Here is a 21,027-nt window from a genome sequence, read left to right as displayed (position 1 = left end):
ATAGATAGATAGATAGATAGATAGATAGATAGATAGATAGATAGATAGATAGATAGATAGATAGATAGATAGATAGATAGATAGATAGACTTTATTCATCCCACAATGGGGAAATTCTCTCATCTTCAGCAGCAATATAAGATATCAGCAATATAAGATATATAATGGAATTATTATTCTATTATAGCTGTGTGTCTTTGTTACAGCTGATACTAGACTCCCTGCTATGGATTGTTTGTTTGTTTTTCAACATTTGTTTTTGTTACTTGACTTTTTTATGCATTTTTTATGTGTTATTCTGAAAGGACACAGGAAGCTGGACAGAGGAAGTGTCGCGTGACCGGGGTCATATTGAGCATTTGATTTTGAGCACGTATGGTAATCGCTTCCTCTTTATTGTCTTCTTTAGCGGCAGAATATGTAGTGATTTTTCTTATTATAGTGTTGACGGTTTTAAATTTTTTTTTAATCATTCTGGACCACATTCTATGTGTTTCACACAACCTTTTGCTGCTTCAAAAGAAAAACTGCCGTCGGATAGATTTGGCAACACGTGTGCCACTAGTCTCATCTATTACAACGCACACTGCAAAGAACGTAGTTATAAGTATTTGAATAACGATTGCTAACACGTGTAGGTTTTATTCATTTGATTAAAATCCCGATTTCATTTTTATATGTCATCGGAAGTCAAAATGTTCAGATTTTGAAGAATGTGCTTTTATTTTGAAGAGGGAAATTGTTGGCCGGAAATGCGTCCTGCTGGCGTTAGCTCGACAGAGACAGGGCTGTAGATTCCGTTAGGAAGGTGTAGTCCATCGCCGGGCTCTTGTATGTGGACCTTTGTGTCTTTGGGTTAGCGTTGTCACCTCCGGCATGAATCCGTTTAGGTATGTACCGAGAAAACCCAGTTGTTTCCGGGGCTGTTGTGCCGTCGAATAGCGAAGGATTGCCAAAAACTTATTCCAATCCTGCCGTTGGCGTTGCCCCTCCTCAGTTTGCAAATTAGCTGGCTAGCCCCTATTATTTTGTGAAAGATGGGACTCTTTGCATATATTTTTGGTTATTAACATTGCGGATGTGTTTTACTCATTGCTTTTATTTCCCTTTTAGCTCCGACGCGTCTATGGACTGATAATAACCAGAAACATCATGAGCAGAAGGAGAAATTAAGCGGCGGCGGCGGCTGGCTTCCTTCCTGCAGGATTCTACCAGGCTTTTTTGTTTTTTCCGTTGACATGTCTGGTCTATGGAGCACAGCGGGGAGAGGCTAGCTGGCCCGACAGTCCGGCTAGCTCTGGGTTTTCTGGATCTTCGATGATCGTTCGGCTGAGAAGCTGATTTTGTTTCGGATCAGCTCTGCTTTCTGGAGCAAAGGAGCCAGCAATGGGGGAGCCCAGCCTGGACGACTCCAATGTCAAGGTGGCTGTGCGCGTTCGGCCGATGAACAGAAGAGGTGAGTGGGCTGCAGACTGCCCCCAAAATAAGTTTAAAAGGAGAGCATATTCTGATGCTAAATCTGTAGTATAAATCTGAGGGTGAGTGCATGGACGTTCAAATCACTGTAGGCTCTTGTGGAATGCACCCCCCCCCCCCAAAAAAAAAAAAGATTAACCTGAATCAAAGCTTCATATATTGCACAAAAATTGCCCACATCAGACTGGCCCTGATTTCAGCACTCCGGCTAATTTCCTGGGAATGGGATTGCGGTCAGAAATCACTGCCCATTAATGAAATGAGCTGCTGCAGATTTGAGGGGAAAAGCTTTGGAGCGGCTGGTCTGGATGGCACATGTTTTATGGAGCGCTGGCCGTGTGGCTGCCTGCCATCCGCTTAGATTTAAAGCCGAACTGCTGTGTGAGATGCCCTGTTAAAGTCCAAACGCTTTGCCTTTTTTTTACTGGCGGATGGGAGTGTCATTAGGTGTTACACTTAATTTACCGCTTCTTAAATGAACCACTTTCTGTCTTTTTATTTATTTATTTTTTATCAAATTGGTTTTTCTTTAAGAAACCACACAAACGCATGCAGCATCATCACACTGTCACTCTTTAAAACAGATGTCAATGTGGTCCCTCTCCTTTTGTTTACCATTTTTTTTATCTGTATGTCACACATCCGGCTTCCCATTTTTGCTGCATCCTCGCGTCTAATTCCAGAAAAAACTTGGCAAACAAAGACTCAGTGTCGCACAAATCTTCAGTCATGCTCCAGTGGTCTGCTCCATTAAATGGCAGGTTTTTGGTGCCTCATAGCAGGGCACAGATGACATTTCCTGGTTGATTGCCAAGTCTCGTTTGTGCCGTGGGATGCCATGTGTCCAATGAAAGGAGGAGGAAGAGGAGGAGGAGGAGGAGAGCTGTTGAGGCATAGTGGTGGACCAACAACTGGCTCCATGAATCACGTGTGTCTTCCCACTCGGGAGGTGGAGATGTCGGTCACAAGATCAGGGCAGTGTATCGCGCGCTGTTCCTATAGGGTTTAACATCCATTACGCTATTGAAATAAAGCTGCTTTAATAGACCTTTGATTTACACATAAAAATCTTTTGGCACTAAATGTTTTTTTATTCATTTATTTGGATGAGAATCAATAGGAGATTCATTACTTCAGCCATTTTTCCTCTAGTTTAGTGTAAATCGATAGTTCGTGCATCACTCTGAGAACTCTTCTGTTGGTATTTTGTAAAACTTCAAAAAGAGGAGTGATGTAACGCTGCTGTTTGAGGCTTAGTTTTAGCTTGGAGGTGTCTGTACCTATGTGAAAAAAAGGTTAAAATGGAGAAAAAAACCATCATCGCTGCCGGTAACAGGAAATAGGCATGGAAACTGAGGTTTGGCTGAAGGCAGTGCGTATGTTTGGAACCAGCGGTGCCACGTTTCCAGTAGTTCCTTCGCCAGCGGCTGTTGGGTGAATGGTCCTTCTGTCTTCTCAATGCTAGGGTGTCGGCACGAAAAAAGTCGATTGAAAATGTCAGCCTTTGGAGTCCTTTGTCTTCCTGAAATGGTTGGTTCCAACCTTTTGACTTCAAATTGAAGCACTTTAGTTCAACCACAGCTCCTACTCCCATCTTCTACCTGTTGTTTTACTCCTGTAAATCACAGGACACACTGGCTGCAGATGAGCAGGTTCACTTTCCCAGCAGTGCAGGGATTCAGACCTGCGACTTTGAAGTAATGACCGGGGCGACTGTAGCTCGGAGGCCGCTGGCTCCTCGTATCCCAGGTTGAGGAGCAGAGATGGTCTAACGGCCGGGTCGGACAAAGGCAGGAAGGGAGTGAGTCTGAATGAGTATTTGCTAACGTTGCATAATGCTCCGTGTTCCCATGGTGGTTGGCCTTCGAAGAACACAGCAACGCTCAGCCGTAGCAACAGCTGCACTGCAGCCAATCAGCTTTCCCGGCTCTGGCCGGAGCGAACGTCAACACAGTTGGTGACTCGGGGAAGAACCAAAGAAAACATCAGTGGAAAGTGGAAGCTGGTTGTGAGGCAAAATGAGACTAATAACAACGGGTTCATTTGTCCACCCAACCATACCTCATCACACTTTCCTCCAGGAAGTGCAGCTGCAGCCCGTAGAAGAACACCAGGGCAGAAAAGCACATGGAGAACATCTTTCCTCTTAAGATTTCCCCCTTCAGACTTTCTCGTTGTATTTTTGGATTTTCCTGTCAGCGTTTTGCTCTTCTGGTTAAAGGATTTGTGGAGTTTTTATGGAAACAATTTATTGCAACTTTTCATCGGATGTGTTTTAGTTTTTTTAAACAATGCATCCTGAAATATCACGTTTCAGGTTAGATCATCAATAACATCGATCATCATTTTAAAATAAAAGTTATTATAGTCCAAAAATATATATTTAAGGAAGCAACTTTAAAAAAAACCTGATCTTTTGAAACCAGAATTCTCTTTAATTAATAGCTTCTAAGGAAGTAAAAGAAAAAGAATTCTACAAAGTTTTACACTTTTTCCAGAGTTGTTTTACTGTAAAATTGTTAAAATTCCTGATTGAAATTTGCCCTTGAGTTGTTTAAGCCCAAAATAGTTTTAAACCTGGAGGCCTGATCCATTGTTCCACATGATAAAGCACCTGTCAGGTCCACTGAGCTCCTAGTTTCTTCTTCATCCCTGCTCTGCAGTAGCTGTTGCTCTGTCATCAGTAACTTAAGTGTGCATATAAAAAGTGTGCTTGTGTGTCGTAACAGAACGGAAGTGAAACTCTCTTTCTAGTTTGAACACATTGTTAAGGATTACATTCTGGCATGCTGGCCTACTGCAGAATGACTGACACCAGCTTGCTTCATATTATACTTGTTTGGACAGCTATAGAACAAATATGTTGTTACAATGCTGCTTGCTAATGTAATTAATATTGATGAGGAATAGTTTATATAAGTTTATACTTCTTTTCACTCCTTTTCGAATATGTATAGTTGTATAATTGTTCATAATATAATGTGTTTGTGTTTATAATAATGTTTCTTTTCTTTTCTTTTCTCAAGTGTGAACGTTTTCTTTATTTTCTCTTTTTTTAAATGTTTTTTTAATATCTATAAATAATATAATTCCACCTAAATATGTTTGCAAATCAAACTGACAAAAGCTTGGTGAAAAAAACACATTATTTTGTGTTTTAAAAAGCTAGTAGATATATTTTTGTGCTCAAAAGTTATTAAAAATGTAATAAAGAGTCAAACCTGTGCCAGTGGAAGAAAACAAATATTTGTCTTTCTGGGGACTTTGAGCTTTCTGCCAGTGTTGAAGGAAAGGATTTCCTTTCAGCAAACACTGTTTGCAGCTGAAGGGGTGCAGTTTAAAGCCTGACCCTTGACCTGCCTTTGTAAGGGGGTAAAACGTTGGAGGATATCCTCCCAGGATGATGCAAACCATCCCGCTGCCATTTTGAACATGTTGGTTACTTTGAGTTACAAGAAGGCATCTTTTAGTTTTTCACTTTTTCTTATAAACAAGCCTCCTGATAGCATACATGTGACCTTTAGCCATGCTGCTCACTGAGCTCATGTTTTCAGATTTATCTTTATCAAAACCGGTATTGCTGATTCAAGATTGTAGATCGTAGTTTTACAACAGTTTAAGACAGACTTTTACCAGTGAACACAGGTATTTACAGTCAATAGTTCTGAATAACTAATAATGTAATTCAGATTTTAACATATATAAGAGTTAATATATATTTGTATTGCATCAACAAATGCTGCAGCTTAACAATTAATTGTTTTCTAAAAGCTCAGTTAAGTTTTTATTTATTAATATTTCGTTTTGTGCATCTGTTGGATTGACTAAAAGATTTGTTGGCATTTTGAGAGAAATCAACTCCCTTTAGCAAAAAAGTAGTCTATTTAAGTGTACTAAGTGTATACTTAGTCTATACTAAGAGTGAGCCAGTATACCAAAGTTAACTTTTTGATATATACTATCTATATATTGTAAACTTGAATGTTCCAATTTAGTCTAAAGAAGTATTCAGTTTGTATACTTCCTACACTATGTGTACATAGTCTAGACTTGGTATACTGATACTCAAGTATACTTAAAAAGAAACTTCAAGTGTACTACTTTTAGCTAAGTGTGAGTATAACAAAGTACAAGTACCCTCTTTCTTAATGTGTGTGTGGGGGGTCAGGTCTAGTAGGTGAAAGAGCACATATTGGTCCTTTTTTATTGATTATCTTTGGCCAAGATAAAGTTCATTTTCAAAGTAAAGTTGAATGTGTAGTAGAATCATTGCAATGCTAAGAACTTTTTGTTCAGACGTTTAAAAAAAAAAACCTTTAGATTCCCACTCTGATCATCTTTTGATCTATTTTCAGATTGTTTCAACTGCTCTTTTAGTTAGCATGTCGCCGTTTTTAGCCAAAAAAACAAAAAAAGTTCATCAGAAATTTGCTTCTGAGTTTCGGGATGGATCATTGGCGTGGAATAAGCCCATCCCTACTTCCGGGCATTTGTCTTTTTACACTCCCTCCCACTGGCTTGCGGCCCTTCGTACCCCCAACCTACCATTACCGGTGCAACAAAAATGGCAAGCAATATGTGAGAAATCCAGCCTGGATGAGGAAAACTCTGGCCTTCATGGATTTATTTGTCTGCAGTGGATGCATCAGAATGGAGGGTTGCCGTAGTAGTACCTTCCTACATCACACCTGCAAGCTTTTTTCCATTGCCATTTTACTTCTGCTCCTGCTTCACAACAATTTGAAGAAAGAAATACTCAGAAATGCAATTAAAAAAAAATAAATAAATAATATATGTCCTCCATTGTGGGGAAAAAGGCCACTACGTGTTAAAAACAACCAAATCACGATTTCCATTGGAGTGGGTCTTTAAGTCGATGTTTTTAAATCACAAGAAAGGCCACCAAAGACTTAAAGAAATACGCAGTGCAGGAGCTCTAACAATATTTGCATTGTCAATCTTGTATTGTATGTTTTAGTGTCATCCTGATGAACATGGATTAGGTTGCCTTCTTTTCATGTCAGGCTTTCATGGTAGAGACGAGCCACTATAGGCACCTCCGTTCTTCTGTGCTTTCTCTGTGATGTGCTGGTGACTCTGGATTAGGCTCAATCTGGTCTGATCAGACCAGATGACCTTTTTTCTTTGATGGAGAATGTAATTTGCCATTTTGATCCCAGTTGGCCTAACATTGTGATTTGTGTTGGAACTTTACTTTTTGCTTTACACACCCGTCACAGGTTTGTTTTGTTCATAGCGGTAACACTGTGTATACTCTCTACGTTTCACAGAAAAGGAACTAAACACAAAATGCGTTGTGGAAATGGTGAAAAACCAGACCATCCTTCATCCAGCTGGAGCCAACCTTGGAAAAGCAGATTCCAGGTATGTTTGCTGTTTACTTTGTTTTATACATATTTGTCTGAGACTCATCTGTTCAATCCTTTACTAAAACACAATTTGTGCTCTTAAGTGAAGGCTTCAGGGTTTTAAAAAAAAAAAAAATTAAATTGAACCTAATCTTGACACAAATCGTTGGATCCAAATAAAGTCTGTATATTTTAAGTTGTTTTTTTCCAGACACTGATTACCCAAAAAATTTTGATTTTGAAATGGACTTTACTGGTTAAGGTGAACACTTTATTCATTCTCCGTGATGCATAACTGTTACCTCTAAATCAAACGGTATTTGCTTGTCCGGATTTTAGAGCGTCAACATTTATTTTACGAAAAAAATCTTAAAATAAATCAAAACAAGAAAAGTGTCATTGATTGTTCTGAAAAAGAACATTTTTACATGGCTTGCTTGTCTAGAAAACCTGTCGGATGGTACATCTGTATAAAAATAGCTGAATGTTTGGCTTTTTTTCCCCTACATCAAACTCATAAAACTCTTTGGTCCTTATAAATAATCAATGACATTCCAATATTTTAAGTGTACTTGAAAGCCGGTGTGTCCTGGAGGCCTTGAAAGCTAAAAAAAAAATGAAGATGTGGGGGAGTGCTGTGAGTCTGATAGCAGCCCTGACTTCACCATCGCATTCACAGCCAGGAACGAACGGCGCTCAACAAGTTTTGACATTCACTTCTTATTCCCATCATTCTGCTGCTTTCCATTCAGATTTGTAGCTGTTGTGTTTTTTTTTTTAATGATTGTTCTGCTTTAAGAGAGCGGTCTTTGGTCTTTGGGAAGCTACCGTACTCATATCCTTCCTCTTGAATGCTCCTTCAGAAACAGTCTTGCCATAGTTTGTTTGGTATGTTCCTTCTCCCCGGTGATGTCACTTATGGCAGGAAGCGCATTAAACACCTGGAAGGCCTCATGAAATCTACTGTATTTCAGCTCTGATTTGATCTTTGTTACCAGCAGTTGTGCTCATTTTCCGCTTGGAATTGTTTGGTGTTTCCATCATCTCTGTGTCAAAGGTCGGTTTAGGATGCATTGGAGTATATTTCAAAACAAACGCAAATGTGGATCTGTGAATGTTGCTGAGTGAGACTGGAATTTCTTTGAGGACTAGCTTAAAAGGAATTAGCTCATGGGAACTAACTGATCTTCTTGGAGGAAGCTAGCATGACAGCAGTAGTCTCCCCTTGGAGCTGGTGAGGCTAACTGCAGTCTGTTTTGTCAGTGTGTGAATAAATCTGCCTCCAAGCTGCGGTTCAGGATCAGACAGCAGCAGCAGCTGCATGTGTGTGTGGTGTGTGATTGTGTAGAAGTGTAGAAAGGACAGTGGCATTGAGACACAAGCAGGAAAAAAAGCGGCAGACTCCGGTCTTGTCTTCGTCACTTTTCTGGGTTGTAGCTTCCCATTGCCGGGCTTCCTCCTTTTTTTCCTCAACTCTTTTGTTTCCATGGTAACCCAGTGGGAGGTTAACTCCGGGTCGCTGCTGCTGACCGCGGAGCCCCTCACGTGAGGGAGGAGAAGATAGAAGAGGGGCAAGAAGCTTCATTTACTTGAGCATCTGTCGACCATAAACTTTCCTCCGTGACGTTTATGGAGGACTGGACAAGAGTGGAGCTGTAGTTTCTCCCTCTGTGTCGCCGTGACAAAGAGGCCAGGAAACAGCAGGAGGATGGGCGAACTTGCTGTTGCTCTTAGTGTGCAGATGCTCCTTTAATTTTGTTATCTTGGCCACAGTGTACATTGACATAGTGCTTTACATCGCTGTTGAGGAAAACCAGGAAGTAGCCAATAAAGCCCATGGTATTGGCTGTTTGCTTAAGCTAACTGAACCAGCAGGATTCCCTGTGTTTATATTGAAGTAAACACAAAAAAAGCCAAACCTTTTTCTGCAATTACACAGCTTATCTACATTGATTGAACTTGAATTGATGATTAAAGCAACACTTGAAACTGAACTTTCATTTCACTTGTAAAACTGAAAGGAAAACGATTATTCTGCGAATGATCAAACACTTTTTGTGACAAAATATTATTTCAATAAGGAGAAATATTTGAAATGTCAGTAAAGATTGATTTGTGTTAGAGAAGTCTATAATCTTTTGTGGTCAGGCTCTGGCCCGATGACGTCTTTCATGCTTTGGGTGAACTCGGCCCATAGGCAAGGCAATGCCAGGCAAGTTTATTTGTATAGCACAATTCGTACACAAAGTAATTCAAGGTGCTTCACAAAACAGAAAAATGCATTAAAATCACAATACATCATAGAAATAATCAACGTAAAATTTACTTTAAAAGAAAAGAAAAGAAAAAAAAAATTGAAAATTGATTTAAAAATAAAGGAAGGAAAGGAAAGAAAAGTGCAGATAGGACCTTTCAGTCATATACACGGCTGAACAGAAATGTTTTAAGTCTAGATTTGAACATGAGCACAGAAGACGCCTGTCTTACGACTTCAGGGAGGCTGTTCCAGATTTTAGCTGCAGAATATTGAAACGCTGATTCCCCTTGTTTAGTTCTGGGAATCAACAGAGTAGGAACGGCACAACCCAGACGCTGATGGTGGTTACAGACCAGACCATTGCAAAGCCTCGCTGCAGGTGGAGAGGGGGGGGGCAACGAACTGTCTAGAATGCTGAGATGGACATCCAACCATTCATGAATTTAAAGGCACAAAATGAATTGTAATTGGCTGTGAAGAAGGCGGGCTGTTTAGTTATTGGTTCAAAGTGAAGCGCTAATTGATAATTGTGTGTAGTAGAGTGACGTAACAACACAGCAGACTGTCAGGGGAGGTAGATCTTCTTTATCAAATTGCGCCAAAGCTTCACTGTTTTCAAGCTCCTTAGTGATATTGATTTTCGTTGCTTTACTGAGCGTTTGTTTTCTATTTGATTGGATCTTTTACTATTGATTTGTCCTAGCTAGTAATGCCTGAAGGTGTAGTTTCCTTTAGCAAACATTTTCTAGCAGCATTAAATCAAGATAAAGCCAGTAGTGAGTGTTGGATCCACAGTGTGGAACAAAGGCAATGAGAACTTTGCCAGCTCATTTGCCGGCTCTACATCTGCTCTGTTTAGGTTCTGTATGGATGCAAAAACAGACGCCGTCATCTTTGCTGGGGTTTCTACAAACCGCGCTTTGTTTAGGTAAACAAGAGATGCAAAGCACAAACAAAAGCCATTAGGGTTTCCCATTGAAATTCAAATGACTTATTCTATTCGGTGGCAGATTTATTCTGATATCCTTAAAGAACAACGGAGCAGAGCTTTGTTTTTCTAATCTTCGTGCTGATTTGGACTCATATTTAGTGATTTTTACGATTTAGCCTGCTATTAGGGTTTTCTGGATTGATCAAAAAGTATTGGTGCCAATATTTTTGTTTTGGTTTTGGGGACATTTGCTCGTTTTCTTTTTGTGAAAGTAATTCTGGAAACTAACTAGAGGCTACCAATTTTTAAAAATGTGATTCCTAAATTTATAATGTATTGCATTTTATTATAAATATGCCTTTTGTTTTTGAAGTTTTAGTACTTCATTCATCAGCACCACTCCCAGAGCAAATGACATTATGCTCATTTATTCCAGTGTTGTGGACGATTCCTAAACCTTTAAAAAGTTCAGGAATTTCCTTACATTGTGCTTCTGAATTCCACACTGCGTGGGTTCGTCTGCTAAACGTGGCGCTGCTGACTCCCCTTCAGCTGTGCTCTTTGCATGATGACCTGAGGCTGTTTGCTCTGGACTAATGAAACTGGATGTTGACACACGCTGACAAAGATCTGCCTGCCGTCACACGTCAGTGGTTCAGACTCAGCAGCTCAGTCTCCAGGGATCCTGCAGAAAACGCCCTTGTGGCCACAAATCTTGTTTTAATCTTAGTTTGCTTATGTTTACATCTGCAATGACTGAGTTTGGGATGTGACAGAGGAAAAACAAACAAACAAAGACTCGTTAAGACAATTACAAATAAATAAAAAGTGGCATCCTGATTGTATTTAGGTTTTGTTTCCTCTGCATTTCTCTGGTGTTTCCATGATTCACTGGCTGTAATCTGACCCAGGCTTGCTCTCATCCCAGTTTTCCTTGAGTCAGTCCCAGTCTGCATAACAAAGCTCAAGTCCTTGGATGTACAGATTGCAAGTGCAGCCAGGAATGCAAAGAGGAATCTGTGTAATCATTAGAGTAATAGCAGTACTAATGCTATGGACTTGAGCTTTAGCCTCCTTCCTGTCCAACAGTGGTATTCCATCAAGAAGGTCTGACCTACTATGATGACCTTTGAATTAAAATTCCAGTTTGAGGCCCAGCCTCTCTACTCCCTCTAGCTACCTTCACCTCTTCTTTCCATCTTCCACAGCCTTGGATTGTACAATACAAGGGAGGGAGGGGGAAATAATGCAAGAACATTAAGGGGAACGGCGAAGGAGGGAAGCAGGGGGGAGAGCAGCCATGCATTCAGTAATTTTTTAAATGACAACGACAGGCCAAAGAGAGTAGAGGCGAATGGAATTGTTTCAGGACGGAGGGAGGTGGGTCTCCTCTCTCCTGACTGCTCCTGTCCCCATCCTCATTGGTTGTTTTTTCTTTTTTCTTTTTCGACTATGGATGTTTGAGTGCAATACTTGGGTGACCCTCTCCTATAGCTTATGAAGCAATCGTGGCAGCTGTCATCATTATGGACGTCAAAACCTGAAGGAGCTTTGACCTCTGGACGTGGGAAACACGTCAGATGCTCTTGGCTGCCTCAGAGACAATTTCAGGACAACAAAAATATCTTGAACACAATTTTTAACGTCACACATCTGTAAGAACTAAAGTCTGTAGAAGTTTGTTCAGAATTTTTAAAAGTTGGGCGCAAAAGAGCCCAACAGCACAGACGCTGATCTAAAAACAGGACTGGAGAGAAGTGGTGTTAATTGGATCTTGATTTTTAAAAGCTACTGGAATCAATTAAAGTGCAGCTGGGAAACACTCGGAGCGTCAGCAGCAAAGCATCAGTGAAATATGAAGTGCTACAGATTGTTGGCTGCCTTGTCTTAGAACTGCAGGCTTGGTGGCTTCTTAAGAATGTGCACGGGTAAAACAAAACAGGTGTGTGGAATTTTTCTTTTCTTGTTTTAGTCTGTGCAATCTTTTCCAGCAGGATTTGTAGAGACTTGTGTAAAGATATTTTCAAAGATGACCTTGTTTTTAGAACAGTGTAGTTTAACCGGTAAATTAATGACATACTAGAGTGAGTCTTTTGACAGGCCTGCTAAGTAGCAGAGTTTCTGTTGAAGCAAACGGCTCCCCTAAAGTTAAAACTATGAGTGTTTGACCATTGAACTGTGTTTTACATCTGGCTTTATGTTCTCATAACGGCTGTGAATTTAGCCACAAATAAGGAGAAAAGCATTCACTTTTTGGCCTCTATTGACTATTTTATCTTTGAAAGCTTTTTATCTTCTTATAAGGGTTTGTGGAACACGACACGAGCGCCTTATCATAAATTCAGCCCATTCAATATTTATTACCATTTCTCTTAGTTACCCGTCAATCAACATAAATAAACCTATTTAGTCATTAAATTGCATTTTTTGTAGAGTCTGCATGCAATTCATGTTTTTATCTTTATAGCAATCAATAATGCTTAAACTAATAATCATTTTGACAGATTCTGCTTGTAAGCGTGTTAATATATGATTTATGCCACAAGTAGTGAGTGTAAAGGCACAAACATATTCGTAAAGTACTTAAACTATCGACCTTTAACTGTTATGTGGCACTTGCTTATACTTCCACACAAAACCGCAGCAGGAAATCGGAAATTGATCTGCCAACCCTTTTTTTTTTCTCTTTGGGCACCAAACCTGCTTTTTTAGTCATATGCTTATAAATAATTGGCTGGAATATGGAATAATGCATCTTCAGTTGTTCGTCATAACTTTGTCATAGCTTTGACCTGTTATTATGCAAATGTGAAGGGGCTGTTCTTTTTTAGAAAATGTTTTTAAATGTATTTGTCAGATTTCAACCCAAATGCAAAAATGCTTTTTTTTGTTTTACTCAGTAAGTTTAGGTTTTTGGCCATTTTTTTGTTGCTTTTAAAAAAAAAAAGTGATTTTCTTTGATTTTCTTTTGAAGTGTTACTGGTGAATAAACTGTTATTGTTCAGGACTTCGGTTTTGTCACAGTTCCGGTAGGTGATACTGTTTGTGTGACCTGTATTATCTCAGTTTTCTGTGAAAGATCACAGATTTTTGTGGCTGTTACCTAAAAGCTGTAAGGCGGTGTTGTGTGTTTCTTGGATCAGAACATGCCTTTAAAAGTTCCTCTATGGGACCTTGACCTTGTAACCCTTCTATGACGTCATCTGAATAGAAATTGCGCAATCATCCACTCGGCTATCCTTTACCATGTCAGCGACAAATACAGACATTCACGGAACAATTAACTCAGTGTGATCACAGTATGCCTGCTGATTCACAAAGATGCACCAGATCCACAGATTTTTTTTAATTTGCAACTAATTGATGCTTTATAGTCAGGTATTCACATCTGTAACTGACAAAGTTTTTATGACTTAACTATTTCCTCTCTTTCAGTTTGTGATTCTAACATTTAGGCGTGTGAGTGTGTGTGTGTGTGTATGCACTAAATGTCTTTTTTATCTTTCCACAAATACCTGTGAACCTTGATCGCCCCAACATCACCAGGAATCAGTCCAAGGCAAGATCACACACACCCAAACACATGTTGACATTTTCAACACTGAGCTAATCTTCGCTCATGACTCATCAGTTGAAACACGCTGACTTCTAGGCGCTACTGGATCTCATTGGATGTGAAGTTATGGGTACAAGGAGTCTTGGAAACATTTGAAAACATTAACTCCTGTGTTTGAGGGGGAAAAAAAGTTGATATTATTGACAAGATGACCAAACTAATACAAACCGGTAGAGTTTTTTTTAGCTAGAGCAGACCTGAACTGCTCACAAGTCCATCCATCCATCCATCCATCCATCCCTCCCTCCCTCCCTCCCTCCCTCCATCCATGCATTCATCCGTCCATCCATCCCTCCATCCCTCCATCCATGTCAATTAGTAAAGAAAATTGGTGGCATTTTTCTATTGACCATCGTATCAACACTTTTTATACATTTCTACACATAGAAACTCATTCCTGTCATTATTAAGATGTTACGTATGACTGCTCACATGAGTTATCAGCTGTTTCTGCTTCAAAAAACAAGCATCACTCTAACAAACCTTCTCCTTGAACGAGTTGAGTTTTCACATGGTTGTAGTCTTGCTCCTCACTTTGCTTTCTCTCTGAACCTCTTCAGGTCTTTGCTTACGACTATTGCTTCTGGTCCATGGACGAGACGGATAAGGAAAGATTTGCAGGTCTGGTATTGAGAAGACTGTTACATTTGCTTATCTAAAGTTTATGACAAAAAAAATCGCAAAGAAGTAACAATGTAAAGAGTGCATAAGAGTGAATATTTGTTTGTGTATCTCTACAGGTCAGGAGGTGGTGTTCCAGTGCCTTGGGGAAAGTCTCCTTCACAACGCCTTTCAGGGCTACAATGCCTGTATCTTTGCCTATGGACAAACTGGTAAGCTGTTGGATAACTGTTGACGTAATTATTATGAGATTATCCTTTCTTATAGTATTATTTGGTTTTTGCCTCACCATCACAAATGTAGAAGATCTTTTTAAAGTGTCTCTCTGTTGTCAGTGTTGTTCTGCTGTCACTGTGGATCAGTTGTGACATGAACTCAAATAGATTGTTCCTTTAGGCAAAACAGCAAAGTAAATACCAGCAGAGAGATTTCAGATTAAATCCCGAAAGAAAAGAACAAGACGGAAAGTCTTTGAAGGTCAAAAGAAGGACGACCTCCTAATTTGGGACTCTGGATGTCTTTCAGAAAAAAATTCTTAATACTTTTGTATTTGTACTTTTACAAGGCAGCTGTAATATTTTGATAACTTTATTCTAAATCATTTGGTTCAGGTTATTGTTCTTAGTCTGTCTATTTAACGCTTCTTCGTGTGCTTTCAGGTTCCGGAAAGTCGTACACCATGATGGGTTCGGGGGACCAGCCTGGGCTGATTCCTCGCCTCTGCAGTGCTTTGTTTGAACGGACCAAGGAGGAACAGAGGGAGGAGGAGAGCTTCACTGTGGAGGTGTCCTACATGGAGATCTACAATGAAAAGGTTCGAGATCTGCTGGACCCCAAAGGGTATGTACCTTATCAGCCATTGTCCAAACTCTGTGGGATATTTTTGTCTTGATATTTCCTGATATTGACAAAATGAACTGCTTCTTTTGCATCCTCTTCCCCATTTTCTTTCACCAAACTGGGATTCAATAGAATATGATTTTAGCAGATAGTTCTCTTTAGTGGAGTTTTTATTACTATAGTGTTTAAATCCTGTTTAAGAAAACTGAAACTTGATATTAATTTGTTTAAGAGAAATCCAAATAAAAAACAGGAAAGCAGAATCAATATGCACAAATTTAAAAAGTGTGCTGAGAAAGCAAAGGCCTTATGTGGTTTTAATCCAAATCTCCTTAAATATAAAACATAGGTTCTCCAAACAAACAAACTATCAATATGAAACCTAATTGGAGCTTTTATTTTGTTAAATTGCAAAGGTTTTAGATGTTTTTGGGTTCTGGAAAGCTGCTAGATAGACTTCAGAATGTAGCAGCTTCATTTCATGTGAAACAGATTAGCATAAAGGAGGTTGTGCTCACTGCGCTGGTGTGCAGTGGTCAGTGCTTGGACAGATTACCAGCCCAGTCTGCAGTCTCTGGCTAAAGCCAGTTAACGTCCAGCAGGTCAGCCATAAATCAGGCCTGCAGGCCTCCGTCTGCTGCCCCAGACGCCATAACCTTTGACTTTCACTCAGTACAAAAAAACCTTTAACCTCCGTAAAGCAGGGCCAAAGCGGAGCACGCCATCTGACAGCCATATGCGTTTTTGCTGCGCTTCCACAAATGATGAAGATCTGCTGTCCAGAAAAAGTTAAAACCAGGGGTCAAATGTTAATAGAGTCGGCACAGACTGCTGGCCATCAGGACTGCTGGAACTTTCTATCAGTGACCATGCTGGTTGTCTCTATTTTACATTGGTCTTTTTGTTTTTTAAGGAGTAGGCAAACGCTGAGAGTGAGGGAGCACAAAGTCTTGGGTCCATATGTGGACGGCCTGTCACGACTAGCAGTGGCCAGTTACAAGGTAAACATCTTATTCTTCCACTGTTTTTGTTTTTGTTGCATCCAACACAGTTTGTATTATTACTAAAAAATCCCACTCAAACCACTGACATTTCCTGTTACATCCAAGCTCAGCCACTTGAGAACACAACACACAAGTGTTTTTGAGAAATGAAAGCCCTTTAGCTGGTGTTTGATAAAAAACGCAATCCCAAAATAGATCTAAAGATAATCAGGATGACACAAACTCTTCATCCAGTTTCTTACTTTTGGATTTACAAAGATGGAAACACGTTTGCTCTTCTTTTTGTGGTAAAACTGGTCTCTTAATGTGGATAGACAAAACAGCACGGTACATGTTATGTTTAATATTAAGAAACTGTTATCAAATTGTGCACTAATTCCAGTTGCTCGTCTTTCATCAGGACATTGAGTCTCTCATGTCAGAGGGGAATAAATCCCGCACTGTCGCCGCCACCAACATGAACGAGGAGAGCAGTCGATCGCACGCCGTCTTCAACATCATCCTCACGCACACGCTCAAAGACCTGAAGTCTGGGGTGAGGTTTAATCACCAAACACACACGCAGGTGTCCGTTGAGTCTTGCTATCACCGCTGCTTTGACATTGAGACGACAAACGTGACATGACTGACTCACACAACCCTCCACACTGACAGTATTCACTTTTTCCACTGCTAGGCCTTAGTTATACAAAAAGAGACTCTTCTTACTCTATTGAGATACTTCCCACCAAAACCAAGCTGCTTTCCAAAAAGCTGTCAGACTGGACAAATGGAAGTGGGTGAAACAGCTGTAAAAAGTGAGGTCAGTTTAAGTAATATTTGAGCTCTTTGAGGGATCCAGAAGTGATGATGTCATGTCAGCAGTGTAACCGGGTTCTTTCAAATAAAAAAAAAAACCCTTGTTCTCCTACCAGCCTGCTTTACCCTTCCTGCCACGCTTGCTCTTATTTCTATCTGCTTACAAATCTGGTTAATAATTCACAGGCATGACTGTGAGTGTGTCAGCTGATACAGGCAGCTCCGTTTTCAGCACACGCCCAGCCAGTCGCTCAGTTTTCCAGTTCTGACTCAGAGCATTTAGTGTTTGACTCTTGAGCCTCGCAGTAAGTCCAGCTTTCCAGTTTAAGAACTCTCTTTGACAGATTTGTTTCGATTTTCTGTTTTCTCCTCTCACTTCAAGCTTTGTTTGCTGCTGGAGCAGCCTGAACACAACCTGTTTTTCAAAATGTGCACTATTTCAAAGTGCTATAAAAAGCTCAGGTGTCTTCAGAGGGTTAGCTGCTGTTAATCGGCCCTCAAAGGCTCATCATTGCCCCCCAGTGGTGCACTCGTGTTTGAATGTAGAGGATTTATGATCAACTGACCTATACAATAAAGTAAACTTCATCTAGTAACAAAGTCAATAGCAGCTCAATAAGTAACTGTCATCATTAGGGACTTGAGTAAGCCATGATTGATTTTATACAGTTGTAGCCACATTTAGACTTCAGTCTGTTTACAAAAGACTTTTGTTTTTAGAATCACCTGAGCTTTGGCTATTTCCTCGTCTGCACTGCTGTGTTACGCCTTAGTTACAACTGCTCTTATGGGGGAATACGTGATAAGTGCACCCTGGCTGTTAGAAATGAGGATTTTAGACAATCAGAGTGTCATTGTGTGGGCATCCTACGGGGGCTTGTGTTTCCCCTGCACACTTTGTGTTGTGTGCGGTCAGTAAGGAGCCAGTACGCGCACCTTACCAAGGACTAGAGTGTGGCGTAAGGGCACCGTAGAACAGCATCAACCGTACATCATAAATGATGACCACACACACGACAATGGTACGTTCCATTCTTCTGCTAAGATACAGCCACTTCTCTCTACAACCGTCCACAGGCTGGAGAACATTTTTTTCACAGCAAAGATGTCATAAATTTATAAAAAAAAAATTCATCTTAACTTGCGTCATTTCAGATGCCTATCTTTTTGGTTTTTCAAATATTTTCCTGGGGGTCAGAGCTGCACTGGTTTGCGACTTATCTGTATCACTGATCCCTCCTGTTGATCTTTATCTTCAATTGCCTGTGAGTGTCTTGTTTTTTTTCTCCTTTGACTTATTTTCAAGCAATGTGAGAGGAAACACTTCACACATTCAGTATCCTTATCCCAAGATAAGTTGTTTTTGCCACTTTGAAAAACCCCGTTGGCACACAAACGCACATCCTCAACTTACTTTGACCAAAAAAAAAACTCCTCTCTGTCACTCTGGAAAAGTTTACTATGAATACAGGATCAAACATTTATGTGCGCTAAGATGTGTGCGGCTGTAAAAACACTCATTCCGACTTTTTGAAACACACCAGAACGTGACGGCTGAAAGGTCACTACATCTGTTTGTGTAATGCTGACTTCCAGCGTTAGGATCGCACAGGTGGTGATCAGGTGTTCGATTCCTCCTTGTCAGCAGCTGCACAGTCCCAGATAGAGACTTGATATCCTCCTCTTCCACAGCTAACAGAAGGAGACTATCAGCACAAAGCTGAGAGGCGATGCGGCTTCTACCTGCTTGATAGAATTACATAAAGAAAAAAAACACACACACACACCCAACAAAGCGTTAGGCTCGAGCATCTTAAAGGTTTCAAGAAATCTTCCTACCCTGAAGGGGGCAACCTGAGTAAACTGACAGACGAGAGGATGACCCCCGACTCAAGTGTATCACAAACCAACATATCCTCCTATTCTCAAATAATGCGTATTAACTAACAATAGTGGGACTTTCTTTGCCTTTTGTGTTTGTAGACAAGTGGGGAGAAGGTGAGTCGGTTAAGTCTGGTGGATCTGGCTGGGAGTGAGCGAGCTGCAAAAACCGGAGCTGCGGGAGAACGACTAAAGGAGGGCAGCAACATCAACAAGTAAGGAACAAACCCAGAACTGGGTTTGTAGTCAAACCAATCTGTGATTTTTCTACAACGTTTGGGCATGTTTAGATGCTTCATAAGACAATTTGTGGCAGAGCTTTGACAGTTCTGCTCCGTTCTATTTACAGCTTTGTTTCTTCTCCCCTCTTTTGTTTCACACGCTTCTTTTAGATCTGTGCACCTCCTCCCTTACGTGCCCAATGTAAACTCAGTAACCCTCCAATCTGACAAGTTCTCTCTCACTGAGCTTACAATTTTCACAGTTTTAGTTTTACCACTAAATACCTCCTATGAATCCTAATCTCTGACCAAACTGATCCTGGTTCCTGTTTAAAAAGCCTTGCATCAACTATAAGTGAACAGACCCAGATAGACAAATATACATTACTGCTAAGTAACAAGTATATAAAGTAATATCATAGCGCCTTAGTCACAACTGCCCTTACAGGTGGACATGGGCTGTCTGCGGGCAAAAAAATGCTTGCAATATCAAGGCAAAACGGTCTACGACTGAGCAAAATGATCCCTTTTTTGGTCTACGGGCCTGCGAACATTTAAACAACACGTAAAGGTAAGACAGGGTGAGGTGATGCACCCAACTTCTCAAAGCCTCCTTCTCAGGAGCAGCTGACCACAGAGAGTGAGGACATTACAGGAACGCCTAGAGGGCAAGGGGGAGTACGTGGCACTCTGAGATGAGGATCTTTGCAACACTACAAAAATCTGCCAAAAAAGCCTTAAGATTAGACAGCTTATGTCCTGATTATGGCTGTCATTTTTGAAAATAGAAGATAGAAGCATTTGGTATTTGTTTATTTGGTTGAATGCTATAAAGCTTTTAACCCATTGCTTTCCTGTTTTTCTTTCTTAATTATAGTATCTTTTTGCCATTTTTTTGCCGCTTAACCCCTTCCACAATTTAGCAGCTATTTCAACCATTCTAGTATTATAATGTTCAGCTTTTTTCCAGCCGTGACTTTTGGTCCTTCAAATCCTTGAACCTTTCAAGATATTCCAGGATTTTTGCCTCCATTGAAATACATGGGGAACACTTGGTGCTGAAGCTCGCTGGTTCGAGACCCAGCACTGGGATTTTTTCACAAAAATATCCTTTTTGTTATTGTTTTTTTTTTTGTGCCAATTATTACCCTTTAAGTTTCCTTTTCATTCAGCAATGTAGCATTCAACCCTGCATTTTCTTCTGGAAAATTCTCTCAATAGGGAGAGAAACAAAAAAAATGTCTAAAAGTAATTTGATTTCTTCCCTGCATGTAAAGCAAAAGATACTGGTGTAACAATGTCTGCTCGTGTTTTAGAAATTCAAATGATTATGCAGCTGCTAATAGAATTGATGGAACATTAAAATAAAATAAAATAAACAGGCTTTTTTTGCAAATAAAGTTTCAAAGTAGCACATCTGTCTTGTCAAAATGGAGACTTCCTGCATATTTATTTTAGCATAACCTAAATCTTAACCAGAATGTTTGACAGCGGTTACATGGAGCAGAATATGATTGGTGTTGTCTTTGTGTGTTTTCAAGGTCCCTCACCACACTTGGTCTGGTGATCTCTGCACTCGCTGAGCAGGGAACCACCAAGAACAAGACCAAGTTCGTTCCTTACAGAGACTCGGTCCTGACATGGCTGCTGAAGGTAACACTGTAGGGCATCCCAGACCCCAGTACTGAACATTTCATCTGTTTAGGGAATGAGACATTTCATGACGGAGTGTTCCTGCCTCCAGGACTGCCTGGGAGGGAACAGCCGCACTGCCATGGTCGCCACAGTGAGCCCGGCGGCAGACAACTACGACGAAACTCTCTCCACGCTGCGATACGCCGACCGAGCGAAGAACATCGTCAACCACGCGGTCGTCAACGAAGACCCCAACGCTCGGATCATCAGGGAGCTCCGAGAAGAAGTTGAGAAGCTGCGGGTGCAGCTGACGCAGGCAGAGGTTAGAATCTCCTCTCCGTCACGACGGGCACCATGTTGGAGCTGCTGCTTTTCCTG

The 21,027-nt window shown here is 40.5% G+C and overlaps 1 protein-coding gene across 2 annotated transcripts in view; it reads left to right on the top strand.

Moving 5' to 3' along the window:
- The first annotated feature begins 749 nt into the window (after window positions 1-749).
- The window catches only part of kif13ba (kinesin family member 13Ba), a 35,518-nt gene continuing 15,240 nt past the window's right edge, over window positions 750-21,027 (top strand). For both annotated transcript variants that reach the window (XM_023953661.2, XM_023953659.2), the window contains exons 1-12: window positions 750-890; window positions 1,114-1,456; window positions 6,768-6,861; window positions 13,580-13,592; window positions 14,210-14,270; window positions 14,390-14,482; window positions 14,930-15,110; window positions 16,024-16,111; window positions 16,515-16,649; window positions 18,896-19,008; window positions 20,556-20,667; window positions 20,759-20,971. In XM_023953661.2, the coding sequence (XP_023809429.1) occupies window positions 1,387-1,456; window positions 6,768-6,861; window positions 13,580-13,592; window positions 14,210-14,270; window positions 14,390-14,482; window positions 14,930-15,110; window positions 16,024-16,111; window positions 16,515-16,649; window positions 18,896-19,008; window positions 20,556-20,667; window positions 20,759-20,971 (1,173 nt within the window). In that variant the 5' untranslated portion in view covers window positions 750-890; window positions 1,114-1,386. The remainder of the gene's footprint in view (window positions 891-1,113; window positions 1,457-6,767; window positions 6,862-13,579; window positions 13,593-14,209; window positions 14,271-14,389; window positions 14,483-14,929; window positions 15,111-16,023; window positions 16,112-16,514; window positions 16,650-18,895; window positions 19,009-20,555; window positions 20,668-20,758; window positions 20,972-21,027) is intronic.

The sequence above is a fragment of the Oryzias latipes genome, chromosome 3 (assembly GCF_053564925.1).
Source record: "Oryzias latipes strain Hd-rR chromosome 3, Olatipes_Hd-rR_3.1".
Taxonomy (NCBI): Eukaryota; Metazoa; Chordata; class Actinopteri; order Beloniformes; family Adrianichthyidae; genus Oryzias; species Oryzias latipes.
The sequence above is the reverse complement of the archived record's forward strand: the minus strand, read 5'-3'. Positions and strand labels throughout refer to the sequence as shown.